The following is a 26,727-nucleotide window of genomic DNA, read 5'->3' as shown; positions in this document are numbered from 1 at the left end:
TCTCGAAAATAGAACATACATTACAGCCAGTACAGGCCCTTCAGCCCACAATGTTGTGCTGACCTTTTAACCTACTCTAAGATCAATCTAACCCTTCCCTCCCACAGAGTCCTCCGATTTTCTATCATCTATGTGTCGAAAGAAGGTTTCTTAAATGTTCCTAATGTACAGGTTAGCGTGGAAAGTTTTAAACTCAGCGGGCTCCATCATGGGCAATAGCCTCCCCGGCATTGAGGACATCTTCAAAAGGCGATGCCTCGAGTCTGATGGTGAAGGGGAAGAAGCTGTTGCTGAAATGTTGTGTGGCTCTTCAAGGTCCTGTACCTCTTTCTTGATGGTAGCAATGAGAAGAGGGCATGCCCTGGGTGATGGGGTCCTTAATGATGGATGCTGCCTTTTTGAGGTATTGCCTTTCAAAGGTGTCCTCAATGCTGGGAGGTTAGTACCCATTATGGAGCCTGCTATGTTTACAACTTTCTACAGCTTGTTCTGATCCTGTGCAGTGACCCTTCCATACCAGATGGTGATGCAACCATTTCATTTTTAAAATCTGCTTTATTAATTAATATTAAAGATCAACAAAAAACACATTAAGATAATCTAGTCAATATGTACAATAAAGAATTAAATTAGCAAATAACTAATTAACAAAGCGAAGCAATATATCAATAATAATAAGAAAAAATTAAAGTGTGAAGAATATTTTTTGAAAGAAGAAAAGAGAAAGAAAGATAAAAACTAAGATAACTAACTAAGATAAAAACCCCTACTAACTAAAAAAAACGGGAAAAAAAAACAAACCATTGGGAGCACAACTCTGGAGCTATACGTCATACAAGCTTCCGTAAAAGAAAAACATCAATCCGCTAACTCAAATCCATTTAAACAAAAATTGGAAGGAAACCATATTAATTAACTCAAATCAGATGATATTAGTGGGCAAAAGAACCCCACCTTTTCTCAAAATCAAATCGAGGATCAAAAGCTTGATTTCTGATTTCCTCCAAACTAAGACATAGCATCACCTGAGAGAACCATTGTATCAAAGGAGGAGCATCTTTCCATTTCAACAAAATAGCCCTTCTGGCCAATAATGTAACAAATGCAATTACATGTTGGTCTGATACAGAAATACCATGAATATATTGAGGGATGAACCAAACAAAACTGTCAATTTATTAGGTTGTAAATTAATTTTTAAAACTTTAGAAATTGTAGAAAAAATAGATTTCCAAAAATGTTTCAATACAGAACACGACCGAAACATGTATAGCTGTCTCAGTTTTACATCTATCACACTGACTGTCAATATTAGGAAACATCTAAAAGACAGTCTCTCCTTTGTCAAATAATAACGATGTACAATTTTAAATTGAATTAAAGCGTGATTGGCACAGATTGAAGAAGAGTAAACTAACTTCTAAATCCGCAACCAATCCTCAGTTATCAAGGTCATGTTAAGCTCTCTCTCCCAATCTTGCTTAATCTTAAGTGAAGGATAATTGTGCTGTTGTAACAATAAATTATAAATTTTCCCAATAAAACCTTTCACTAAAGGGTTCATTTTTAAATGATGCAACCAGACGGAATGCTCTCCATGGTACATAGAGTCATAGAGAAATACAGCCCAGGAACAGGACCTTTGGCCCATCTAGTCTGTGCTGAACCATTTAAATTGACTAGTCCTGCACCCGAATCATAGCCATCCATATAATATAAGAAATAATGTAGATGAGCTTGAGACACAGTTGGAAATTGGCAAGTATGATGTTGTGGGAATAACAGAGACATGGCTTCAAGTGGACAGGGCCTGGGAAATGAATATTCAAGGGTATATGTCCTATCGAAAGGACAGACTGATGGGCAGAGGGGGTGGGGTGGCTCTGTTGTTGAGGAATGATATTCAGTCCCTTGCGAGGGGGGACATAGAATCAGGAGACGTGGAGTCAGTATGGATAGAACTGAGAAATTCTAAGGGTAGAAAAACCCTGATGGGAGTTATCTACAGGCCCCCAAACAGTAGTCTGGATGTAGGGTGTAAGTTGAATCAAGAGTTAAAATTAGCATGTTGCAAAGGTAATGCTACAGTTGTTATGGGGGACTTCAACATGCAGGTAGACTGGAGGAATCAGGTTGGTGCTGGGCCCTAAGAAAGGGAGTTTGTGGAGTCCCTCTGAGATGGATTCTTAGAACAGCTTGTACTGGAGCCTACCAGAGAGAATGCAATTCTAGATTTAGTGTTGTGCAATGAACCGGATTTGATCAGGGATCTCGAGGTAAAGGAGCCATTAGGAGGTAGTGACTATAATATGATCAGTTTTAATCTACAATTTGAGAGGGAGAAGGGAAACTCGGAAGTGTCAGTATTACAGTTGAACAAAGGGAACTATGGTGCTATGAGGGAGGAGCTGGCCAAAGTTCAATGGAATAATACCCTAGCAGGGATGACAATGGAACAGCAATGGCAAGTGTTTCTGGGAATAATGCGGAAGGTGCAGGATCAGTTCGTTCCAAAGAGGAAGAAAGATCCTAAGGGGAGTAAGGGGAAGCCGTGGCTGACAAGGGAAGTAATGGACAGCATAAAAATAAAAGAGAAGAAGTATAACATAGCAAAGATGAGTGGGAAGCCGGAGGATTGGGAATCTTTTAAAGAGCAACAGAAGGTAACTAAAAAGGCAATACGCGGAGAAAAAATGTGGTACGAAGGTAGACTGGCCAAGAATATAAAGGAGGATAGTATAAGCTTCTTTAGGTATGTGAAAAGGAAAAAAATAGTTAAGACCAAAATTGGGCCCTTGAAGACAGAAGCGGGTGAATTTATTATGGGGAACAAGGAAATGGCAGATGAGTTGAACAGGTACTTTGGATCTGTCTTCACTAGGGAAGACACAATCAATCTCCCAGATGTAATAGTGGCCAAAAGACCTAGGGTAATGGATTAATTGAAGGAAATTTATATTAGGCAGGAAATGGTGTTGGATAGGCTGTTGGGTCTGAAGGCTGATAAGTCCCCGGGACCTGATGGTCTGCATCCCAGGGTACTTAAGGAGGTGGCTTTAGAAATCGTGGACGCATTGGTAATCATTTTCCACTGCTCTATAGATTCAGGATCAGTTCCTGTGGATTGGAGGGTGGCTAATGTTGTCCCTCTCTTCAAGAAGGGAGGAAGAGAGAAAACAGGGAATTATAGACCGGTTAGCCTGACGTCGGTGGTGGGAAAGATGCTGGAGTCAATTATAAAAAATGAAATTACGACACGTCTGGATAGTAGTAACAGGATTGGTCCGAGTCAGCATGGATTTATGAAGGGGAAATCGTGCTTGACTAATCATCTGGAATTTCTTGAGGGTGTAACTATGAAAGTGGACAAGGGAGAGCCAGTGGATGTAGTGTACCTGGACTTTCAGAAAGCCTTTGATAAAGTCCTACATAGGAGATTAGTGGGCAAAATTAGGGCACATCGTATTGGGGGCAGACTACTGACATGGATTGAAAATTGGCTGGCTGACAGAAAACAAAGAGTAGCGATTAACGGGTCCCTTTTGGAATGGCAGGCGGTGACCAGTGGGGTACTGCAGGGTTCAGTGCTGGGACCGCAGCTGTTTACAATATATATTAATGATTTAGATGAGGGAATTAAAAGTAACATTAGCAAATTTGCCGATGACACAAAGCTGGGAGGCAGTGTGAAATGTGAGGGGGATGTTATGAGAATGCAGGGTGACTTGGACGGGCTGGGTGAGTGGGCAGATGCATGGCAGATGCAGTTTAATGTGGATAAATGTGAGGTTATCCACTTTGGTGATAAGAACGGGAAGGCAGATTATTATCTAAATGGAGTCAAGTTAGGAAAAGGGGAAGCACAACGAGATCTAGGTGTTCTTGTGCATCAGTCACTGAAAGCAAGCATGCAAGTACAGCAGGCAGTGAAAAAAGCTAATGACATGCTGGCCTTCATAACAAGGGGAATTGAGCATAAGAGCAAAGAGGTCCTTCTGCAGCTGTACAGGGCCCTGGTGAGACCACACCTGGAGTACTGTGTGCTGTTTTGGTCTCCAAATTTGAGGAAGGACATTCTTGCTATTGAGGGAGTGTAGTGTAGGTTCACAAGGTTAATTCCCGGGATGGCGGGACTGCCACATGTCGAAAGATTGGAGCGACTGGGCTTGTATACTCTGGAATTTAGAAGGCTGAGAGGATCTTATTGAAACATATAAGATTATTAAGGGATTGGACACGTTGCAGGCAGGAAGCATGTCCCCGCTGATGGGTGAGTCCAGAACCAGAGGCCACAGTTTAAAAATTAGGGGTAGGCCATTTAGAACGAAGTTGAGGAAAAACTTTTTCACCCAGAGAGTGGTGGATATATGGAATGCTCTGCCCCAGAAGGCTGTGGAGGCCAAGTCTCTGGATGCTTTCAAGAAAGAGATGGATAGAGCTCTGAAGGATAGCGGAATCAAAGGTTATGGGGATAAGGCAGGAACTGGATACTGATAGTGGATGATCAGCCATGATCACGGTGAATGGCAGTGCTGGCTCCAAGGGCTGAATGGCCTACTCCTGAACCTATTGTCTATTGTCTATTATCCCAGCTACCCATGTACCTAGCGAAAATTCCCTCAGACACTGAAATTGAGCTCGCATGCACCACTTGCATTGGGAACTTGTTCCACACTCTCACGACCCTCTGAGTGAAGAAGGTTCCCCTCATGTTCCCCTTAAACTTTTCACCCTTAACCCATGACCTCTGATTGTAGTCCCTCCTAGCCTCAGTGGATGCAGCCTACCTGCGTTTACCCATCTGCACCCCCCCCTATAATTTTCCATACCTCTATCAAATCTCCCCTCAGTCTTTGAGATTCCACAGAATAAAATCTTAACCTATTCAATCTTTCATTATAACTCAGGTCCTCCAGACCTGGCAACATTCTTGTAGATTTTTTCTGTACTCTTTCAGTCTTACTTACATCTTTCCAGTAGGTGGGTGACCAAAACTGCACAAAATATTCCAAATTAGGCATCACCAATGTCTCATACAATTTCACCATAATATTCCATCCCCTGTCCTCAGTACTTTGATTTCTGAAGGCCAGTGTGCCAAAAACTTTCTTTATGACCCTATTTACCTGTGACACCACTTTCAATCAATTATGGACCTATAGTCCCAGATGCCTTTATTCTACTGCACTCCTTAGTGTCTTACCATTCACTGTGTAAGAGCTACCAAACCATCACCTCACACTTGTCTGCATTAAATTCCATCTGCCATTTTCCAGGTGATCCAGATTCCGCTGCAAGCTCTGATAGTCTTCCTTGCTGTCCACTACACCCCCAATCTTGGCGTTTTCTGCAAATTTAATGATCTGATTAATCACTTTATCATCTTGAATGCCAAGCAACTGAACCTTCTTGACCAACCTCCAATGCAGGACTTTGTCAACTGCCTTGCTAAAATCCATGTAGACAACATCCACTGCCTTGCCTTCATCAACTTTTCTGGTAACTTCCTTGAAAAACTCTTTAAGTTTTGGTTAGACATGGCCTAACATGCACTAAGCCATGTTGAATATCCCTAATCAGAATCAGGCTTATTATCATCAGCATGTGTCATGAAATTTGTTAACTTAACAACAGATATTCAATGCAATACACAATATGGAAAAACAGTAAAAATAAATGAATAATTAAATCAATTACAGTGTATGTATTACAGATTAAAACGCGTGCAAAAACAAATAATATATATTAAAAAAGTGAGGTAGTGTTCATGGGTTCAGTGTCCATTTAGGAATCGGATGGCAGAGGGGTAGAAGCTGTTCCTGAATTGCTGAGGGTATGCCTTCAGGCTTCTGTACCTCCTGCCTGATGGTTACAGTGAGAAAAGTGCATGCCCTGGGTGCTGGAGGTCCTTAATAATGGACGCTGCCTTTCTGAGACACCACTCCTTGAAGATGTCTTGGAAACTTTTCAGGCTAGTACCCAAGATAGAACCGACTAAATTTACGGCGCTCTGCAGCTTCTTTCGGTCCTGTGCAGTAGCACCCCGCACCCCCCCATACCAGACAGTGATGCAGCCTTATCAGAATGCTCTCCACAGTACATCTATAGAAGTTTTTGAGTTTTTTTTTTGACATAGCACTACTGCTGTCGGAATCACTGGCCTATAATTTCCTGGTTTATTTTTAGAGCCTTTCTTAACAGCAGAACAACATCCTGATTTCTTTCTTAAGTGTTCTCTTGCATTTCTTTTACTCCATAAGCACTTCATGTTCCTACCTGCCTATACCTGCTATGCACCATTTTTTTCCTTAACCACAGCCTCAATATCTCTTGAAAACCAAAGTTCCCTAAACCTGTCAACTGTAGCTTTTATTTTGACAGGCACACACAAGTTTTGTACTCGCAAAGTTTCATTTTTGAAGGCCGCTCACTTAGCAAGTACACCTTTGCCAGAGAACAACCTGTACCGATTCACACTTGCCAGATCCTTTCTCAACCTGCAGACCAGATCTATCTTTTTCCATATTTACTTTGAAACTAATGTCATGATCACTAGATAGTGTCCCCCTACACATACTTCTGTCACCTGCCCTGTCTCATTCCTTAATAACAGATAAAGTATTGCACACTCTCTCATTGGGACTTCTAGTCCTTATAGAGTATGGAATTCCCAGACAATATGTGGAACTTAAAATCACCTAGCATAACAACCTTATGTTTCTTACAACAGTCTGTGATCTCTCTACAAATTTGTTCCTCTAAATGCTGCAGACTGTTGGGTTGTCTATAACATAGTCATTGATGTGGTCATATTTTTCTTATTCCACAGTTCCACCCATAAAGCCTCACTAAACAAGCTCTCCAGTCTGTCCTGTCTGAGCACTGCCATGACATCTTCCCTGACTAGTAATGCCACCCACTTAATCTGTGGAAATTTATGAGAGTCTTTGACTAAGTCCTCTCAAACTCCTAATAAAATATAGCTGCTGTCGTGCCCTCTTTGTAATTTCATCGATATGTTGGGCCCAGGATAGATCCTCAGAGATGTTGACACCCACGAACTTGAAACTGCTCCACTGGTGCTCCCTTGATGAGGTCAGTGTGTGCTCCAGCTCTTGCCATTCAAAGTCTTGCTCACATTGATTGAGTCAGTGAAGTGACTGTCCCTCTGTTGGTTTCTTGCTCGAGTTGCATGAGTAAGTGAATGGACCGTCTCTCTGTTGGTTTCTTGCAGCTGGCGATGTCAAAGGTGTAACCCAATGTTCCGACGGAAATGCAGAGAGCTAGTGAAGTCCAAGTTCTTCTACTGGCTGGTGATCTTCCTGGTTTTCCTCAACACACTAATGATAGCTACTGAGCATCATCTTCAACCCAACTGGCTGACTGACGTTCAAGGTAGGAACATCACATGTGACATCCTGTCCCCAGGGATCCAGTGAATTGGCTTGCCTGTAGAAGACATGAGGTAGTGGTCATTGGGACTTACTCAGGCCACAGGTCTGCTGTTGCAGGAGGTGTCCACCTTACCTGCTCATTGAAAATCGCTTCCCCCATGATAGCTGAGCATTGACCCATTTAAGAGCATTACTGCCTCTCCCACTAGCTGCCTTTTAGCTGATAATATATCATGGCACTCGTAGAGTTTTATCTTGAATACTGAAGTCGCTCACCCTCTTTGCTGTCTGGGTCACCATGGACTAGGAGTCATGACCGTTGCTGTGGAAACAGTGGAAGCGTGCTGTAGTAAGGTGGGGGGGCAGGCACATGCTTTAGGTACATATTTGTTTCTGTGTGTAACTTGACTGGGTTACCGAATGTTTACTATCTGTCTTGTTCTATAAATTAATGGTTAACTTACTTGCTCTGTCCCCAATCAGCTAACCTGAGAATGTGAATTCACACACCTATGCCTCCGTACTGGGACCTCTGCCATTTGTGATATACATTGTATACATTTATTTATCGAGAGACCTGTACTGGGACCTCTGCCGTTTGTGATGTGCATTGTTTACATTTATTTATCGAGAGACCCGTACTGGGACCTCTGCCGTTTGTGATGTACAATGTATACATTTATTTATCGAGAGACCCGTACTGGGACCTCTGCCGTTTGTGATGTACATTGTATACATTTATTTATCGAGAGACCCGTACTGGGACCTCTGCCGTTTGTGATGTACATTGTATACATTTATTTATCGAGAGACCCGTACTGGGACCTCTGCCGTTTGTGATACACATTGTGTACATTTATTTATCGAGAGACCCGTACTGGGACCTCTGCCGTTTGTGATACACATTGTGTACATTTATTTATCGAGAGACCCGTACGGGGACCTCTGCCGTTTGTGATACACATTGTGTACATTTATTTATCGAGAGACCCGTACGGGGACCTCTGCCGTTTGTGATACACATTGTGTACATTTATTTATCGAGAGACCCGTACTGGGACCTCTGCCGTTTGTGATACACATTGTGTACATTTATTTATCGAGAGACCCGTACTGGGACCTCTGCCGTTTGTGATGTACATTGTGTACATTTATTTATCGAGAGACCCGTACTGGGACCTCTGCCGTTTGTGATGTACATTGTGTACATTTATTTATCGAGAGACCCGTACTGGGACCTCTGCCGTTTGTGATGTACATTGTATACATTTATTTATCGAGAGACCCGTACTGGGACCTCTGCCGTTTGTGATGTACATTGTATACATTTATTTATCGAGAGACCCGTACTGGGACCTCTGCCGTTTGTGATGTACATTGTATACATTTATTTATCGAGAGACCCGTACTGGGACCTCTGCCGTTTGTGATACACATTGTATACATTTATTTATCGAGAGACCCGTACTGGGACCTCTGCCGTTTGTGATACACATTGTATACATTTATTTATCGAGAGACCCGTACTGGGACCTCTGCCGTTTGTGATGTACATTGTTTACATTTATTTATCGAGAGACCCGTACTGGGACCTCTGCCGTTTGTGATGTACATTGTTTACATTTATTTATCGAGAGACCCGTACTGGGACCTCTGCCGTTTGTGATGTACATTGTTTACATTTATTTATCGAGAGACCCGTACTGGGACCTCTGCCGTTTGTGATGTACATTGTTTACATTTATTTATCGAGAGACCCGTACTGGGACCTCTGCCGTTTGTGATGTACATTGTATACATTTATTTATCGAGAGACCCGTACTGGGACCTCTGCCGTTTGTGATATACATTGTTTACATTTATTTATTGAGAGACCCGTACTGGGAGACCCGTACTGGGACCTCTGCTGTTTGTGATGTACATTGTATACATTTATTTATCGAGAGACCCGTACTGGGACCTCTGCCGTTTGTGATGTACAATGTATACATTTATTTATCGAGAGACCTGTATTGGGACCTCTGTCGTTTGTGATACACATTGTATACATTTATTTATTGAGAGACCTGTACTGGGACCTCTGCCATTTGTGATGTACATTGTATACATTTATTGAGAGACCCATACTGGGACCCCTGCCGTTTGTGATGTACATTGTATACATTTATTGAGAGACCCGTACTGGGACCTCTGCCATTTGTGATATACATTGTTTACATTTATTTATTGAGAGACCCGTACTGGGACCTCTGCCATTTGTGATGTACAATGTATACATTTATTTATTGAGACACCCATGCTGGGACCTCTGCCGTTTGCCATATACGTTGTATACATTTATTGAGAGACCCGTACTGGGACCGCTGTCGTTTGCGGTATACATTGTTTACATTTATTTATTGAGAGAAACATGCCGTTGCAGCCCAGCGAGTCATGCAACCCAGTAGCTCACCTATTTGACCCTAGCCTAATCACAGGATAGTTTATAACGACTAACTAACAGCTAATCAGTACATCTTTTGATTGTGTGAGGAAACCAGAGTACCTGGAGAAAACCCTTGCGGTCACAGTGAGAATGTACAGACTCCTTACAGACAGCTTGAGAATTGAACTCCAAAATAGCTGTAACTGTGCAAGGTGACCACTACTCTCTCACGTCGTGCCCTTGTCCATTGCATTCCGAATTGGCTTGCCCATAGAAGACAGTGGGTAGTGGTTGAGGGGGCTTATTTGAGCTGTAGCTCTGTGATTAGTGATGTTCGGCAGGAATTACTATTTAATTATTTATGGTGCAACTGTAACAAAAACCAATTTCCCCCGAGATCAATAAAGTATGACTACGACTATTGTTCCTTTTACCAAAATGCATTATCGTACATTTCTCAACACTGTATTCCATCTGACACTTCTTTGCCCATTCTTCAAATCTATCTAATTCCTGCTGCAATCGCATTGCTTCCTCAGCACTACCTACCCCTCCACCTACCTTTGTATCATCTGCAAACTCTGCCAAAAAGCTATCATTTCTATTACCCAAATCACTGAAAAACTGTGAGAAAAGTAGCGGTCCCAATACTGACCACTAGTCACTGGCAGCTAATCAGAAAAGGTCTCTTTTATTCCCATTTACTGCTTACTGTCTGTCAGCCATTCCACTATCCATGCCAGTATCTTTCCTGTAACAGGTTTTTATCTTGTTAAGCGGTCTCATGTGAGGCACCTTATCAAACGCTTTCTGAAAATCCAAATAAATGACACCCACTGCCTCTCCTTTGTCCCCCCTGCTTGTTACTTCCTCGAAGAACTCTAACAGACTTGTCAGGCAACATTCCATTCACAGAAACCATGCTGATTTTGACCTATTTTATCATTAGTCTCCAAGTATCTCAATAGCTCATCCTTAATAATAGACCCCGACACTTTCCCAAGCACTGAACCTAGACTAACTGGCCTATAATTTCCTTTCTTTTGCCTTCCTCCCTTCTTAAAGAGTGGTGTGACATTTGCAATCTTCTAGTTCTCTGGGACCATGACAGAATCAAGTGATTCTTGAAAGATGATGACCAATGCATCCGTTTATCTCTTCAGCAACCTCCTTCAGGACTCTGGGATGTAGTCCATCTGGTCCAGGTGACTTATCCACCTTAAGACCTTTGTGTTTGCCTAGCACTTTTTCCTTTGTAATAGCAACAGCACTCAGTCTTGCTCCCTGACACTCATGGACCTCTGGCATATCGTGAGTGTCTTCCACAGTGAAGTCTGATGCAAAGTACCCATTAAGTTCATCTTCCATTTCTTTGTCCCCCATTACTATCTTACTAGCATCATTTTCCAGTGGTCCAATATTAACCCTCACCTCCCTTTTACTTTTTATATAACTGAAAAAACTTTTAGTATCCTACTTTATGTTATTGGCTAATTTGCCCAAATATTTAATCTTTTCCCTGCTTTTTTAGTTGCCTTTTATTGGATTTTAAAAGCTTCCCAATCATCCAACTTCCCACTCACTTATGCTACCTTCTATGCCCTTTCCTTGGCTTTTATTCAGTCCTTAACTACCTTTGTCAGCCACGGTTGCCTACCCCTACCAATTGAGAACTTCTTCCTCTGTGGGGCATATCTATCCTGCGCCTTGTGAACTATTCCTGGAAACTTCAGCCATCTCAGCTCTGCTATCATCCCCACCAGTATCCCCCTATCCCCCTCCAATTCACCTGGGCAAGCTCCTCTCTCATGCCTCTGGAATCCCCTTTATTCTATTGCGATACTGATACATGTGAGTTATGCTCCTCCCTCTCAAATAGTATGAATTCAATCATATTATGATCACTGCTTCCTAAGGGTTCCTTTACATTAAACTCCCCATGACCTTGGACACTCATGCTAATTAAGAACCAATCAACCTCCACTTTAAGTATACCCAAAGATTTGGCCTCCACAGCTGTCTGTGGCAATATATTCCACAGATTCACCACCCTGTGGCTGAAGAAATTCCTCCTCATCTCTGTTCTAAAAGGGGCGTCCTTCTGTTCTGAGGCTGTGCCCTCTGGTCCTAGACTCCCCCAGTATAGGAAATATACTGTATCCAGACCTTTCAATATTTAAAAGGTTTTAATGAGATCCTCACTCTTTTGTTTAAAGCCCTGCAAGTACTGGCCCAGAGCCTGCAAATGCCCCACATACATTAACCCTGGCATTCCCAGAATTATTCTCATGAATGTCCTCTGGACCCTCTACAATGCTAACACATCCTTTCTTAGATAAGAGGCCCAAAACTGCTCACAATACTCCGTGTGGTCTGACCAATGCCTTATAAAGCCTCAGCATTATATTCTTGCTTCTATATTCTAGCCTTCTCAAAATGAATGCTAACATTGCATTTGCCTTCCTCACTCATGGGTTACAAGACCATAAGACATAGGAGCAGAATTAGGCCATTCAGCCCATCGAGTCTGCTCTGCCATTCCATCATGGTTGATTCCAGATCCCACTCAACCCCGTACCATCGACTCAACCTGAAGGTTAACCTTTATGGAATCCTGTGCGAGGACTCCAGAGACCCTTTGCACCAAATGGCAACCTTTGTGCCACAGCAGATGTCTCTGGCTTGCGGGGGTGTGGACGGGTACGTGGCTTGACGTGGTGAAGGCCTGAGGAGTTTCTCTGTGCTAGGGGAGAAAAGGGAAGGCCCAGTTGGTGTGGATAGACAGAACAAACAGTGCAGGAACAGGCCCTTCAGCCTTCTGCCAGACTAATTAGTAATCAAATGCTCAATGCCTAATTCCATCTACCTACATAATGACCATATTCTTCCACTTCCGACACATTCATGCACCTGCCCAAGGGCCTCTTGAATGTGTCTACTGTATTTGCCTATTCCAGGCACCCAACACTCTCCATGTAAAAATCTTGCCCCACACATCTCCTTTGAAATTAGCCTCTCCCACCTTGGATGCACGCCCTCTGGTATTAGAGATTGCAACCCTGGGATAAAAATATTGGCTCAATCTGTCCTTCTCATAAACTCATAGACCCCAAAGAAATATCCCGTCAGCCTCCACCACTCCAGAAAAAACAACCTAAATTTGTCCAACCTCTCCTTATAGCACATACCCTCTAACCCAGGCAGTATTCTGATCAACATCTCCTACATCCTCTCCAAAACCTCAACATCCCTCCTGTAATGGGGACTAGAACAGAATGCAATACCCCAGACATGGCCTAAATTGACTAGTAAGGGATTTAGCCAAAGGATTGCAAGGGACAAAATTAGCCCTCTGGAAGATCAGAATGGTAATCCATGTGTGGAGTCAAAAGAGACGGGGGAGATCTTAAATGGATTTTTTTCATCTGTATTTGCTCAGGAGACAAAGTAGCAGTGAGGTCAGCAACCCAATACAGATTACAAAGGAGAAGGGGATCTGTCCTCCCTAATTTGAGGCAAATTAGGGAGGACAAATCCCCAGGGACCGACAGAAGTTCCCTCAGACACTGTGGAGACAAGTGCAGAAACTGCAGGGGCCCAAACAGAGATATTTAAAACACAGTAGCAGGAAAGTTACTGGAAGTCATTCTAAGGGACTGGATATATGAGTATTTGAATAGACATGGACAGATTAGGATAGTCATCAAGGCTTTGTGCGTGGTGGTTCATGTCTAACCAATCTTATAGCGTTTTTTGAAGAAGTTACCAGGAAAGTTGACGAAGGCAAGGCAGTGGATGTTGTCTCCTTATCAACATTGTAAGAATCTTGCCTTTAACAATGTACTGTCCCTTTACATTTGACCCACCAAGGTGCAACACTTCACATTTGGCTGGGTTAAATACCATCTGCCAATTACTGCCCATATCCACAACTAATCTATATCCCTTTGTATTCTTTACCAATCATAAACAATATCCACAACAGCACCAATCTTCATATCATCTGCAAACTTCCTAACCCACACATTTATGTTTTCATCCAGGTCATTTATATACATCACAAACAGCAGAGATCCAGGTCTGAGCAGTCCATAGGTCTTTTCAACTCCCAAGTGTCCAGAATCATCATGAAGTAACTTCAACACGATCCTCAGGTAGAACCAGCTGGGAACGCCAAGGCCAGTCCAGAGGCTTCGTGACCCAGTATAGGATCTGGTTCCTCAACTGCAATCTGGGCCATTCTCTCAGTAATGGAGGCACCACAGCGTGTTTCATCTTCTCTGCTTGGGCCACGTCTTGCTTTTCGACCGCTGACCAAATGGTGCTGAAGCCTAGGTCGTCTCACTGAGCAACTGCCACTTCCCAACTCAATTCCTGTAAATGGTTTGTCTTCAGAGCAGCCAGGTTACAGTAAGCTTGTGGAATGGCACCATGAAAAGCTCCCAATTGATCTACCGCTCATTCTGCCCTTGCCTTCCCTCTGCCTTCACCGTAATGGCAAACTGGCACATGGCTTTCATCCCAGGGTGAACGCTCTCCCACTCTCCCTCCCTGTCCAGCTCTTCATGTGCAAGTCGTGACAAAGCATCAGCGACAATGTTCCTGCTTCCTGGCCGGTTCTTCAGGCTGAAATCATAGGCAGCAAACGCCGCCAACCACCGATGGCCTGTGGCATCCAATTTCGCCGGGGTCAGGATATAAGTTAGGAGGTTGTTGTCCGTCCTTACTTCAAACTTGGCACCGTAGAGATAGTCACTCAACTTATCCACCACAGCCCATTTCAATGCCAGAAACTCCAACTTGTACATGGGATAGTTTTTCTCAGAGGGCGACAGACTCCGCCTGACGAACACAACAGGTCTCAACCCGGTGGCCTGATCCTGATACAGGACACCCCTAAGCCCTCTCTGCTGGCATCTGTGTGCAGTACATATGGCAATCGGGGGTCTGCAAAAGCCAGCACAGGTGCCTGTGTCAGCATCTCCTTCAGCGACTGAAAGGCCTCTTCACATTTCACATCCGACCTTGGTCCAAAAGGCTCCAAAGGGCTAAGGTGCTCTTTACCCTCCTCTCCTTTTGTCCTCCTCCCTTTCTTCCCCCAGGGAGGGTAACCACACAGAAGCTCATTCAATGGGTGACTCACTTTCGCATAACCCTTCACGAACCTCCGATAGTGACCACAGAACCCTAGGAAGGAGCGTAGAGCGCTGACAGTCTAGGGTCTTGGCCAGGTTGTGACCGCTTCTATCTTAGCAGGATTTGTAGCTACTCCAAATCCGTGAGACTATGTGCCCAACATAGCTAACAGACCTCTTGCAGAACTGGCACTTGTCTAGGGAAAGCTTTAACCCTTCAGCTTTCCGGTGGCCCAGCACCTTCAGTAGCCTTGCTTCAAGTTCCTCCAAGATGGACCCGAACACTAAGGTCATCCAGATACAACAATACCTCGAGCAAGTTCATATACCCCGCTGTCTTCCCCATGACACGCTGGAAGATCACAGGTGCTCCTGAGGTGCCCTGGGACATACTTCTGAAGTGGAAGAATCCCAGTGGACATATAAATACCATCACTCAGGTTCTGTCGGCTGTGGAAGACAATCTCCCGCCCTGGCAAACGAGTGAGATTGAGGTGTGAGCTCATCCAAAACCCCCTGTTTGTGTGGATGCTGTGTGATCTGTTCTCCCGTTACAAATCAGTACCATGAAATAACAGACAGTACAGCATACACAGTTAAATGATTTAGCTTTATAATTCTTAATTTGACTAAAGAGTTAGTGAAGAAAAAGCAAAAAAAAGAAAAGGGCCCATTTTAATGAAGTGGTTTCATCGGGGAATATGGGAATTTGTGATGGTGCCTCCATATTTTGATCATTGAAGCTAGCATAAAAGGCATTGAGCTCATCTGGGAGCAAAACCTTGTCACATACGTCACTTCCTTTCATTGTAGGAAGTGATGGTATTCAAGGCTCGAGCATCTTACAGTGATTCACCTATAGGATTGCCACTTCCCATGTGCGATGGCTTTCTGAAAGTTGTACCTGGATGTCTTGTGTTTTACTTAGTTGCCAGACCTGAATTCCACTGATCTGGCCCTCAGCAGTTTGTAGTTCTTCCAGGGTTTCTGGGTTGAGAAATTTCTGAATGATTTTGTGGGGACACACTCCTCTACGACTGTTTTTATAAAGTCTGTGACAACCATGGTGTATTCGTTCAGATCCTCTGATGTGTCCTTGAAGATAGCCCAGTCCACTGACTCAAATCAATCCTGTAGCCGCTTCTCTGCCCCATGACCTTCTCTTTGTTGTCCTTATCTCTGGAACCTTGCTCTTTTGCCTCTGACTGTATGCAGGTAGGAGGAGAGCAACTAAGTGATCAGATGTCCCGAAATGCAGTCTTGGCATGGAAAGGTAGGCTTTCCTAATTGTAGTATGGCAGTGGTGGAGTGTATTAGGACACCTGGTGCTGCAGGTGATGTGTTGATGATAATTGGGCAGAGATTTCTTCAAACAAGCTTGACTGAAGTCCCTGACAACCCACCAAATCTCATCAAACTCCTAATGAAATATCAGCATCAATAGTGTTATTCTCTGTGCTGTCCTCACTAATGATCTCTCTATCTCTATTCTAATGTTACGTTCTCTATTACTGCTCCCTTTCTTTATCACTTGTACCTCATTGGTATCACTCTCTCTAACCCTCACTACCTTTATCAAATGAGATTTACGAGAATGATTCTGGGATTGAAAGAGTTAACATATGAAGAGAATTTGATGCTTTGAACAGTAAGGGAGATTTTATTGAAACCTATCGACTATTGGAAGGCCTAGAGTGAGTGGATGTGGAGAGGATGTTTCCAATAGAGGGGGAGTCAAGGACCAGAAAGCACAACTTCAGAATAGAGGGACGTCCATTTAGAACAGAGCTGAGGAGTAACTTCTTAAGCCGGGGGTGGGGTGGGGGGAATGGAGAATGAGTATCCCAACTGGATGGACCTACAGATGAAGACCCACGCTGATGATCAACTGACCATGAGTAGGAAAGAAACTGCGTAGTCTGAGACTCCATCAGGCCAAGATGAGATGTTTGAACAAGGAGCTGCGGGTACAGTGCACAGGGATCACCCTTGGTCTGATGCAGGAGGAGCCAGACCTGGAGTCACCCCACAGTGCCCTGAACCTCCATGTACCCAAAGCCCTGAGCTCAACCATAGCATCAGACCACGGCTAGGTGAAGTGGCTTCCAGCAACAAGAAGGATGAGTGGCATCAGAACATGGCCAGGTGAAGCTGGTAAGCAAGGAGGGTGAGTGGCATCAGAACAAAGTCAGGTGAAGCTGGCAAGCAAGGAGGGTGAGTGGCATCAGAACATGGCCAGGTGAAGCTGGCAAGCAAGGAGGGTGAGTGGCATCAGAACAAAGTCAGGTGAAGCTGGCAAGCAAGGAGGGTGAGTGGCATCAGAACATGGCCAGGTGAAGCTGGCAAGCAAGGAGGGTGAGTGGCATCAGAACAAAGTCAGGTGAAGCTGGCAAGCAAGGAGGGTGAGTGGCATCAGACCATGGCCAGGTGAAGCTGGCAAGCAAGGAGGGTGAGTGGCATCAGAACAAAGTCAGGTGAAGCTGGCAAGCAAGGAGGGTGAGTGGCATCAGAACAAAGTCAGGTGAAGCTGGCAAGCAAGGAGGGTGAGTGGCATCAGACCATGGCCAGGTGAAACTGGCAAGCAAGGATGAGTGGCATCAGAACATGGGCGGGTGAAGCTGGCAAGCAAGGCGGGGTGAGTGGCATCAGTTCGACAATGATGTGGACAAGATACCTGATGCGTCAGGAGGGGGTTCCGTCAGAAGGCTCAGGTTCATGTCAGTGATCGTCAGTTTTGCTGCAAAGAGGTTTGGCACAGAGGAGAAGCATTGGGCGAGCACACAGTATGCGATGAAACGGAGGGACAAGATCAGCCAGTTGAGACAGGAGCTGAGATTTAAACGGCAGTTCAAGGAGGCAGCAGAGGAGGAGAAGGAAGCCCTGCAGGAGCTTCGTAGCATTGCGATGAAGAAGCTCCTCACCCTCCGGGCAGAATGGTACAGGAGAGAGAGGGCCAGAAAGAGGGCTGCCGTCATAGCTGACCCATTTAGCTTCACCAAGAAGCTTCTTGGACAAAAGCAGAATGGACACCAATCTTGCCCAAAAGAGGAGATTGGTCAACATATCCAGGACACCTATGTAGACACAACAAGGGAGCAAGACTTGGGGGCATGCAGGGGCCTGATGAGTCCACCAGCACCTACCATTGAGTTCGACATCGGGGAGCCTACCTTGGAAGAGGTCCAAGAAATTGTAAGATCAGCTAGGGCAAGCTCAGTGCCTGGACCATTTGAGTACTGTACAGTGGTGTCCCAAACTTCTATACAGACTGTGGAGGATCCTCAGGGTGATTTGGAGGAGGGGGAGAGTAGCCCTCCAATGGAGATTCGCAGATGGTGTCTGGATTCCCAGGAGGAGAACTCCAAGAATATCATGCAGTTCTGAGTCATCTCACTGCTGAGAGTTGAGGTGTAGATATTTTTCAGTGTCATTGCCTGACACCTAACAGAGTACCTCCTGAAGAATCATTACATTGACACCTCAGTGTAGAAGGGCAGGATAGCACAGGTTCCAGGGTGCTTAGAGCATACAGGAGTGATCACTTAGTTGATCAGAGAAGCATGGGAAGGCAAGGGAGATCTCTGAGCTCTGGCTGGACCTCACAAATGCCTACAGTTCCATACCATATAAGCTGGTTGAAGTTGCCCTTGAGCGCCACCATGTCCCAATCAGGACCAGGGTCCTCATTCTGGACTACTACAGCAATTTCAGTCTAAGAGTCACCTTTGGGACAGTCGCACCTGATCGACATCGTCTTGAGAAGGGGATCATGACACGATGCACAGAGTCTGTGATCATCCTCTCCTTGGCGATGAACATGTTGGCCATGTCAGCAGAGGTAGAGTGCAGGGGACCGTTGTCCAGGTCTGATGTCTGTCAACCACCTATAAGAGCACTCATGGGGGACCTGACTGTAACAACAATGTCAGTGCAGGATGCAGAGGGATCCTCCAGGGTCTGGAGAAGCTCACTCTTGGGCAAGGATGAGCTTCAATCCTAAGAAATCCAGATCCTCAATATTTAAGAGAGGAAAGGTGGTTGACAAATTCTGCTTTGACCTGGGAGGCGCCCACATTCCAAGCCTATCAGAGAAGCCGGTGAAGATCTTTGGCAAGGTGTTTAACAGCTCACTGAAGGACACAGCACCCATCAAAGCAGCCGGGGAAGAGCTGCAGCAATGGTTGACTGCTGTGGACAAATCAGGGCTGCCAGGTAAATTCAAGGCTTGGATTTACCGGCATGGTATTCTCCCTCGGATCCTGTGGCACCTGCTGGTCTATGATGTCCCTCTGTCAACAGTTGAGACCTTTGAGAGAAAAATCAGCCCGATCTAGGGATCTGCCTAAAAGCCTAAACAGCATCGCCTTGAAGAGAAGCAGATTGAGACGCCCTGTCAGCAGTGTGAGTGAGGAGTGCAAGAGAAGTGTTGCAATACAGAGAGTCCAGCACTCACTGGCAGTGAGGTGAGGACAGGCAGGAGGTGGAGGGTTCAGGATGCAGTTGAACAAGCTGAAGCCCAGCTGCGCCATTGTGTGCTGGTGGGCTCAGTGGCATCAGGATGGCGGGCTTGGGTTGCTTCCCAACAGTCAGCTATGATAAGGTGCAAGGAAGAGCGAGGCACCAGTTGGTCCAGCAGGAGGTGTGAGCTGTGGTGGAGGAGCTATGTACCAGCAAGATTGCTGGCTTGCGGCACCGAGGGGCGTGGACAAGATGGGACCAGGTAACGGAGCACAACATTTCACAAGGGGGAATCTGGTGTGCTGATCCCACCACATCAGGTTCCTGATCCAGTCTGTCTATAACATCTCGGGGGGTGGTGGGGGGGGCGGGAATTTGATGAGCTGAACCCCACTGTGTCGATTTCCTGATCCAGTTGATCTATGATGTCGTGCCAAGCCCAGCAAACCTCTCCTGCTGGGGCAAGTCCAAAGCACCAGCATGCTCCCTGTGCCGGGGGAAGGGGACACCAGGGCACGTCCTCAGCTGCTGCCCAAAAGCCCTGGGGGATGGGCATTATCTTTGGCGCCACAACCAAGTACTGGAGATAGTGGCTGACACCTTGTGCACAGCCATCAGCCAGGCCAAACACCATTGCTCAGCAAAGCAAGCAATTGTTTTTGTTAAGGCGGGGAGATGGCTCAAATCCGAGCCAAGGTGCCTGCCGGCCTTCTAGGAACAGAAAAGGACTGGCATTTGAGAGTCGACCTAAGGTAACAGCTCAGATTACCGGGATCAGACTTAGTGCTGCTGTCAGTCATCTAGACAGGTGGTCATGTTGGAGCTGACTACTCCCCGGGAAGACCGGATGCAGGAGGCCCATGAAAGGAAAAAGACTTGGTGGGGTGCTGCAGGTGGACACACTGTGCGCTCATAGAGGTGGACTACAAGGATTGGCTGACCAATCCCTCTGCCGAGCTTACAGCCAGGTGGACGTCTCAGGAGCCCAGAAGTGGAACACCATCAGGAGCACGATAGAGGCAACAGAATGTGCCTCGAGATGGCTGTGGATCAGGAGGACTGATCCATGGCTCAGACACAAATCTGGGTCTGGCTGGGTCATCCGGGCCAGGGTGTCTCATGTTGAAAGACCCGAAACACCCTGTGACCCCGGGTTACATTATTGATGATGTGTCTGAGTGCATCACAACATGTATCATTCTTTTTTTTTCAAATTTTATTTTTATTTGGATAAAGAATTCACAAATATCATGTACTTTTTTCACACATATAACCTTTTCCATTTTTTTTATATGTATAAAACTATAATTATTTATACATTCTTAAGTACACATTGAGATGATATAAAAGGAAATTAGACACTTAAATAGATAATTATGTACAGTGGTAATTCTAGTCTATTAGGCTAAGTAATGGTATTAGTTGTTAAGAAAAATGGTAATAATAGTTTCCATATAACTCTTCTGGACCATTTCCACTGGTCCAAAATGTTGTATGTAAGCCTATGTAACAACCATTGTAGGTGTTTATATCCTAATTTGTTCATGCTTGCTCCTGCCCGCAGACATAATTATCCAATTCCTATGTACTTATTTACTTAATTTTTTCATTTTTTATCCCTTTCCCAAATCTTTCCCTTTACTTGTGTTAATTCTCTATTTTCCAAAAGAAAACAAAAAAAAAAGACATTTAGACTAGGGGTGCTTACGTTAGCAATATTACTGTGTTGATGAGAAGAGCAGTATAAATCATTAGGAGAGTCATCTAAAGTCTGCTCGCATTGGGGTTATATATTCAATCCATTTATTCCAGATTTGATAAAATTTTTCTTTTTGAATTCTCAGGGAGTAAGTCAACTTTTCCATTTTAAATATTTCCAAGATAATTTCATGCCAATCTTCTAATGTAAGTGGTATTGGATTTAGCCACTTTCTAGTGATTGATTTCTTACTTGCCGCTAAGAGGGCCTGCAGCAACTTTATATCTTCCTTCTGTTCAAGAAACAATACATGCCCCAAATAGAGCATCTCAAAGTTCAGAGGTATCTGGAACCTAAGTACCTTAACTAATGTTCTATGAATACCTTCCCAATATAGACTTAATTTAGGGCAATCCCAGAAAATATGAAAATGATTTGCCTCCTTGGAGCCGCACCTTCTCCAACACGTCACGTTTGTATCTTTATATTTTTCCTGATATGGGGTCTTGAAGTATCTTATAATGTTTTTCCAACAATGTTTTCTCCAAGTCAAAGAATTAGTCGAGGACCATTGAAAGCTGCAGATTTTCCCCCAAGCCTCCTCTGAAAGTACCAACCCCGCTTCTTTCTCCCACTTCTCTTTAATATACAGTGTATTTACATTTTTAGCATGGGAGAGTGCATTCTATAATCGAGAAACTGATTTACTAGGTATTGAACTGCAAGCCGAATTCAGAATCTTGAAAAATTCTAATTCTACTGTTGATAGGTCTGTATATCTACAACTCTGGTTAACATAGTTTTGTACTTGAAGGTACCTAAAAAAGTCATTGTGTTCTAGGCCATGTTTGTCCTGCAGGATTTGGAAACTTTGTAATACTCTTTTATCTATAAATGAGAGGTAGGTTGTAAGACCTTTCTTTATCCATAGCTCAAATCTTTTATCTCCTCTGTTGGGAAGGAATTCGGTATCATATGCACACCATCTAAAGAGTTTTAACATGTTATTAATTCCACATGAATTAACCACCTTCTGCCATACTTTTAATGTAAGATTTATCCAACTGTTTTAAAATTTTTCCAACTGGGCCATCAATCCTTTGTCAGCTATTGAGGCCTGTAGAGGAAAACTGTCAACTAATCCAAATTCTATTTCCTTCCATCTAGCCTTATATTCCCTATTACACCAATATAACAGAGGGATTATCTGTGAGGCATAAAAATAATTTCTCAGGCAAGGAAGAACCATACCTCCTCCTTCCTTCCCTAACTGTGAGGTGTTATATCGAATTCTAGGTTTCTGTCCTTGCCAAATGAAGCGGGAAATCCATTTGTTCCATTCCCTGAATTGATGATCATCCACCTCCACCGGTAAAGTACGGAAAAGATACAATAACCGAGGAAGAATATTCATTTTTATAGTATTTATCCTTGAATTTAAACTTAAAAAGGGGATAAGATTCCATCTATGCATATCTGCTTTTATCTCTGAGATTAATGGCCCATAATTTACCTGTGACAGTGTTGAAAGATCCTTCGGCAGGGTTATTCCTAAATATTTTAATGATTTAGCTTCCCACTTAAGATCGTATGTATCCTGCAATTTTTTGGATGGTGTATAATTTAGGGACATAACCTGCGTTTTCTTTACATTTATTTTATAACCTGATATTTTCCCAAAGTCATCCAACAGTGTAAACAATCCTATAAATGATTTTTCTGGTTCACTCAGATAGACCAAAAAACATCATCTGCGAATAACGCCACTTTCTGTTCAATCCCTGCCACCTTGATACCTTTTACGATTTCGCTCTGTCTTATTAGTTGGGCAAGCGGTTGAATATATAGCGCAAAAAGGAGAGGAGAAATTGGGCATCCCTGTCTAGTGCCTCTCTCTAAGATGAAGGAGTCAGAGAGGTCCCCATTTATCTTAATTTGGGCTGTAGGGCTGTCATATAGAGTCTGAATTACTTTAATAAACTTTTCTTGAAAGCCGAATCTTCCTAACACTCTGTATAGGAATACCCAACTAACCGAATCAAAAGCTTTCTCAGCGTCCAATCCTACTACCATTGTCTCTGTCTCGTTCTTATTAACCTGTTCTAGTATGTGCAGAGTTCTCCTTATGTTGTCCTGTGTTTGTCTTTGTTGAATAAATCCAGTCTGGTCTAAGTGGATTAGGCCAGGTAAAAGCTTTTCCAATCTGCGCGCTAATATAGATGTAAATAGTTCGTAACCTAAATTAAGAACACTAATTGGCCGATAATTGCTACATTCTAGTTTATCTTTACCCTCTTTAGGAATAACTGAAATAATCGCTTCAACATGTATCATTCTATCATCAACTGGATCGCTGGAACCTCAAGGCAGCAATCCCAACCGTCTCTTTGCATTATCAGAGTCAGGTTTATTATCACTGGTGTCCTGATGGTTGTTTTGCAGCAGCAGTACAGTGTAGTAGATAAAAAAAAAATCACTCCAAAGAACTGCGGAGAGAGTCATTGGGGTCTCTCTTCCGCCCATTAGAGATATTCATCAGGAGTGCTATGTACATAGGGTCCTTAGCAATATCAGTGATCCCTCCCATCTGACCGAAAATCTCTTTGACACCCCCGACCCCCCCCCCCATCAGGCAGGGGGTACCGTAGGACAGGGGTCCCCAACCACCGGGCCGCGGACCAGTACCGGGCCGCAAAGAATGTGCTACCGGGCCGTGAAGAAACGATATGAGTCAGCTGCACCTTTCCTCATTCCCTGTCACACACTGTTGAACTTGAACATAGGGTTGCCAACTGTCCCGTATTTGCCGGGACATCCCGTATATTGGGCTAAATTAGTTTGTCCCATACGGGACCACCCTTGTCCCGTATTTCCCCCACTAAGGTAGAGCATTCTTATGAAACCTTTCGTGCTGAAATTGCGTGAAGCGAAGAAGCAATTACCATTAATTTATATGGGAAAAATTTTTGAGCATTCCTAGACCCAAAAAATAACCTACCAAATCATACCAAATAACACATTAAACCGAAAATAAATAACACTAACATATAGTAAAAGCAGGAATGATATGATAAATACACAGCCTATATAAAGTAAAAATAATGTATGTACAGTATAGTCGGGAAGATGAAGACAAAACCGATTTGTGGGGGGAAAAAATCGGCACGTACATGCATGCGCACATCACATGCGCACGTCACGCATGTGCACACAGGTGCCCGCGCAAGGCTTCATGGTCATGGTAGTCTACCCTGGGGTAAAGTGTCCTGGGATTTGACTGCTACTTTTGTCCCTTATTTGGGAGTGAGCAAGTTGGCAACCCTAACTGTAAAAGACATGTTGAGGTGAGTTTAACCCTACTTAAACACCCATCTCCCCCGGTCGGCTGGTCCGCAAGAATATTGTCAATATTAAACCGGACCGCGGTGCAAAAAAGGTTGGGGACCCCTGCCATAGGAGGACAAGGACTGTTAGGATGGGAAACACCTTCTACCCCCCAGGTTGTAAGACTACAGAACTCCCTGCCACCATCCAGGTCTCATCACGTATAGTATGAAGAGTCAGTAGTGTTATGCTGCTCACTTTTTAAACTTGTGTTGTAAATGCACCTTATTATTTGTGATAATGTTACTTTTTATGTTACGTGTGTGAGTTCTATGTTGTGTGTTGTGTACCTTGTTCTGGAGGAACGTTGTCTCATTTGGTGGTATACATGTGTACAGTTGAATGACAGTGAACCTGAACTTGAACTTGATGTTAATCTCTTTCTCCACATGCCCACTGCCAAGTCTGCCACTCATTTATTCTCTCTTTCTACTGCAGACACAGCCAACAAGGTGCTCCTGTCCCTGTTCACAGTGGAGATGATTCTGAAGATGTACAGCCTCGGCCTGCAGGCCTATTTTGTCTCCCTCTTCAACAGGTTTGACTGCTTTGTGGTGTGTGGAGGGATTCTAGAGACAATCCTGGTGGAGGTGCAGGTGATGTCTCCGCTGGGAATCTCCGTTCTCCGCTGCATCAGGCTCCTGAGGATCTTCAAGATCACCAGGTTTGTACGACCACATGACCTTAAGACATACAATTAGGCCATTCAGCCCATCGAGTCTGCTCCACCATTCCATCATGGCTGACTTATTTTCCCTCTCAGCCCCATTCCCCTGCTTTCTCCCTGTAACCTTTGATGCCCTTTCTAATCAAGGACCTATCAACCTCTGCTTTAAACACACTCAATGACTTGATTTCCACAGCTGTCTGTGGAAATGAATTCCATAGATTCTCCATCCTCTGGCTGAAGAAATTCCTCCTTGTCTCTGTTCGAAAGGGACATCCTTGTAACCTGACACTGTGCCCTCTGGTCCTAGACTCCCCTACTATGAGAAACGTGCTTTCCACATCCATTCCATCTAGGCCTTTCAATATTCAGCCGGTAGCTTCTGTAGAGTCCCTACAGCGATCTGGGACCATTTTGTTTCTCTTGATATCTGAGTCCTCCTTGGTTCTTATAATTAATATCTATGAGGCTTCCTTTGGTTGGGGTTGATCAAGGATATTGTGTCCTAGCTGTGTAATGTGATACGCAAGCCAGTACACAAGCCAGAGCAGTACAATATGGAGAGCAAGCTGTTGCCCTGTAGCAGGCTTTCCCTCTTCACACAGCTAATGAACCCAAATGAACAGCAGAGAGAGATATAGTCTGGTACAAGTGGTGTCACAGAAGTTGCCATTTAATGTTGAATTTAGCATAGGGACTCCAGCTACAGGTTTTTTCTCAGTATTTACTCTCGACGCCTCACCCATGAGTGGTATAGCTGTAAGACAGAGAGGGTTTGAGATGAGAGTTTTCCTTCTTCTAGATTTTTAAGGTATCAGTAGAAATGGTTCCACTGGGCTTAGCTAAGCAGCCCGTGAAGGGCAGGAGCTGGACTTGGTATTGGGAGCATTTAATTATCCCCACTACCCCCCAGCTATGACAACCTTAAGGAGCCAATTAATAATAATTAATTTGCAAACACAACTAATTTACCTAATTATAAACATAAGAGGTTTAAGCACAAATGCTGGAAAACTTGAACAGTAACCAGAATGCTGGAGGAATCCAGGTCAGGCAGCATTTATGGAAATTAATAAATAGCCGATGTTATCCCGTGTAAATAAAACTGACCTCTGATACCCTCCCTGTACTTTCCTCCATTCACCTTAAATTTATGTCCCTTGTATTGGCCACTTGCACTCTGGGAAAAAGTCTCTGACCGTCTGCTCTATCTATTCCTCTAATCATCTTGTAAACCTCTATCAAGTCACCGCTCATCCTCCTTCACTCCAAAGGGAAAAGCTCACTCAACCTATCCTCAGAAGACATATACTCTAATCCAAGCGGCATCCTGGTAAATCCCCTGTGCACCCTCTCTAAAGATTCAGAGGGATTTATTATCCCTCTCAACCCCATTCTTCTGCCTTCTTCCTGTAACCTTTGATGCCCTGACTGATCAAGAACCTATCAACCTCCACTTTAAACATCCCCACTGGTGTGTTCGCTGTACAGAGTCTCCAGGTGAGTGTAGGTAAGGTGCGGTAAAGAGGACAGACAAGGACAGGTGGAAGAAGGCTGGTGTAGGC

The 26,727-nt window shown here is 44.1% G+C and overlaps 1 protein-coding gene across 2 annotated transcripts in view; it reads left to right on the top strand.

Annotated features, from left to right (window-relative positions):
• Positions 1-26,727, top strand: part of LOC140209887 (voltage-dependent L-type calcium channel subunit alpha-1S-like) — a 419,288-nt gene that overhangs the window by 143,732 nt on the left and 248,829 nt on the right. For both annotated transcript variants that reach the window (XM_072278518.1, XM_072278519.1), the window contains exons 10-11: positions 7,235-7,395; positions 24,934-25,159. In XM_072278518.1, the coding sequence (XP_072134619.1) occupies positions 7,235-7,395; positions 24,934-25,159 (387 nt within the window). The remainder of the gene's footprint in view (positions 1-7,234; positions 7,396-24,933; positions 25,160-26,727) is intronic.

Source organism: Mobula birostris, chromosome 14 (genome assembly GCF_030028105.1).
Source record: "Mobula birostris isolate sMobBir1 chromosome 14, sMobBir1.hap1, whole genome shotgun sequence".
In the NCBI taxonomy this organism is placed as follows: domain Eukaryota; kingdom Metazoa; phylum Chordata; class Chondrichthyes; order Myliobatiformes; family Myliobatidae; genus Mobula; species Mobula birostris.
This window is presented reverse-complemented; position numbering and strand designations above follow the sequence as displayed.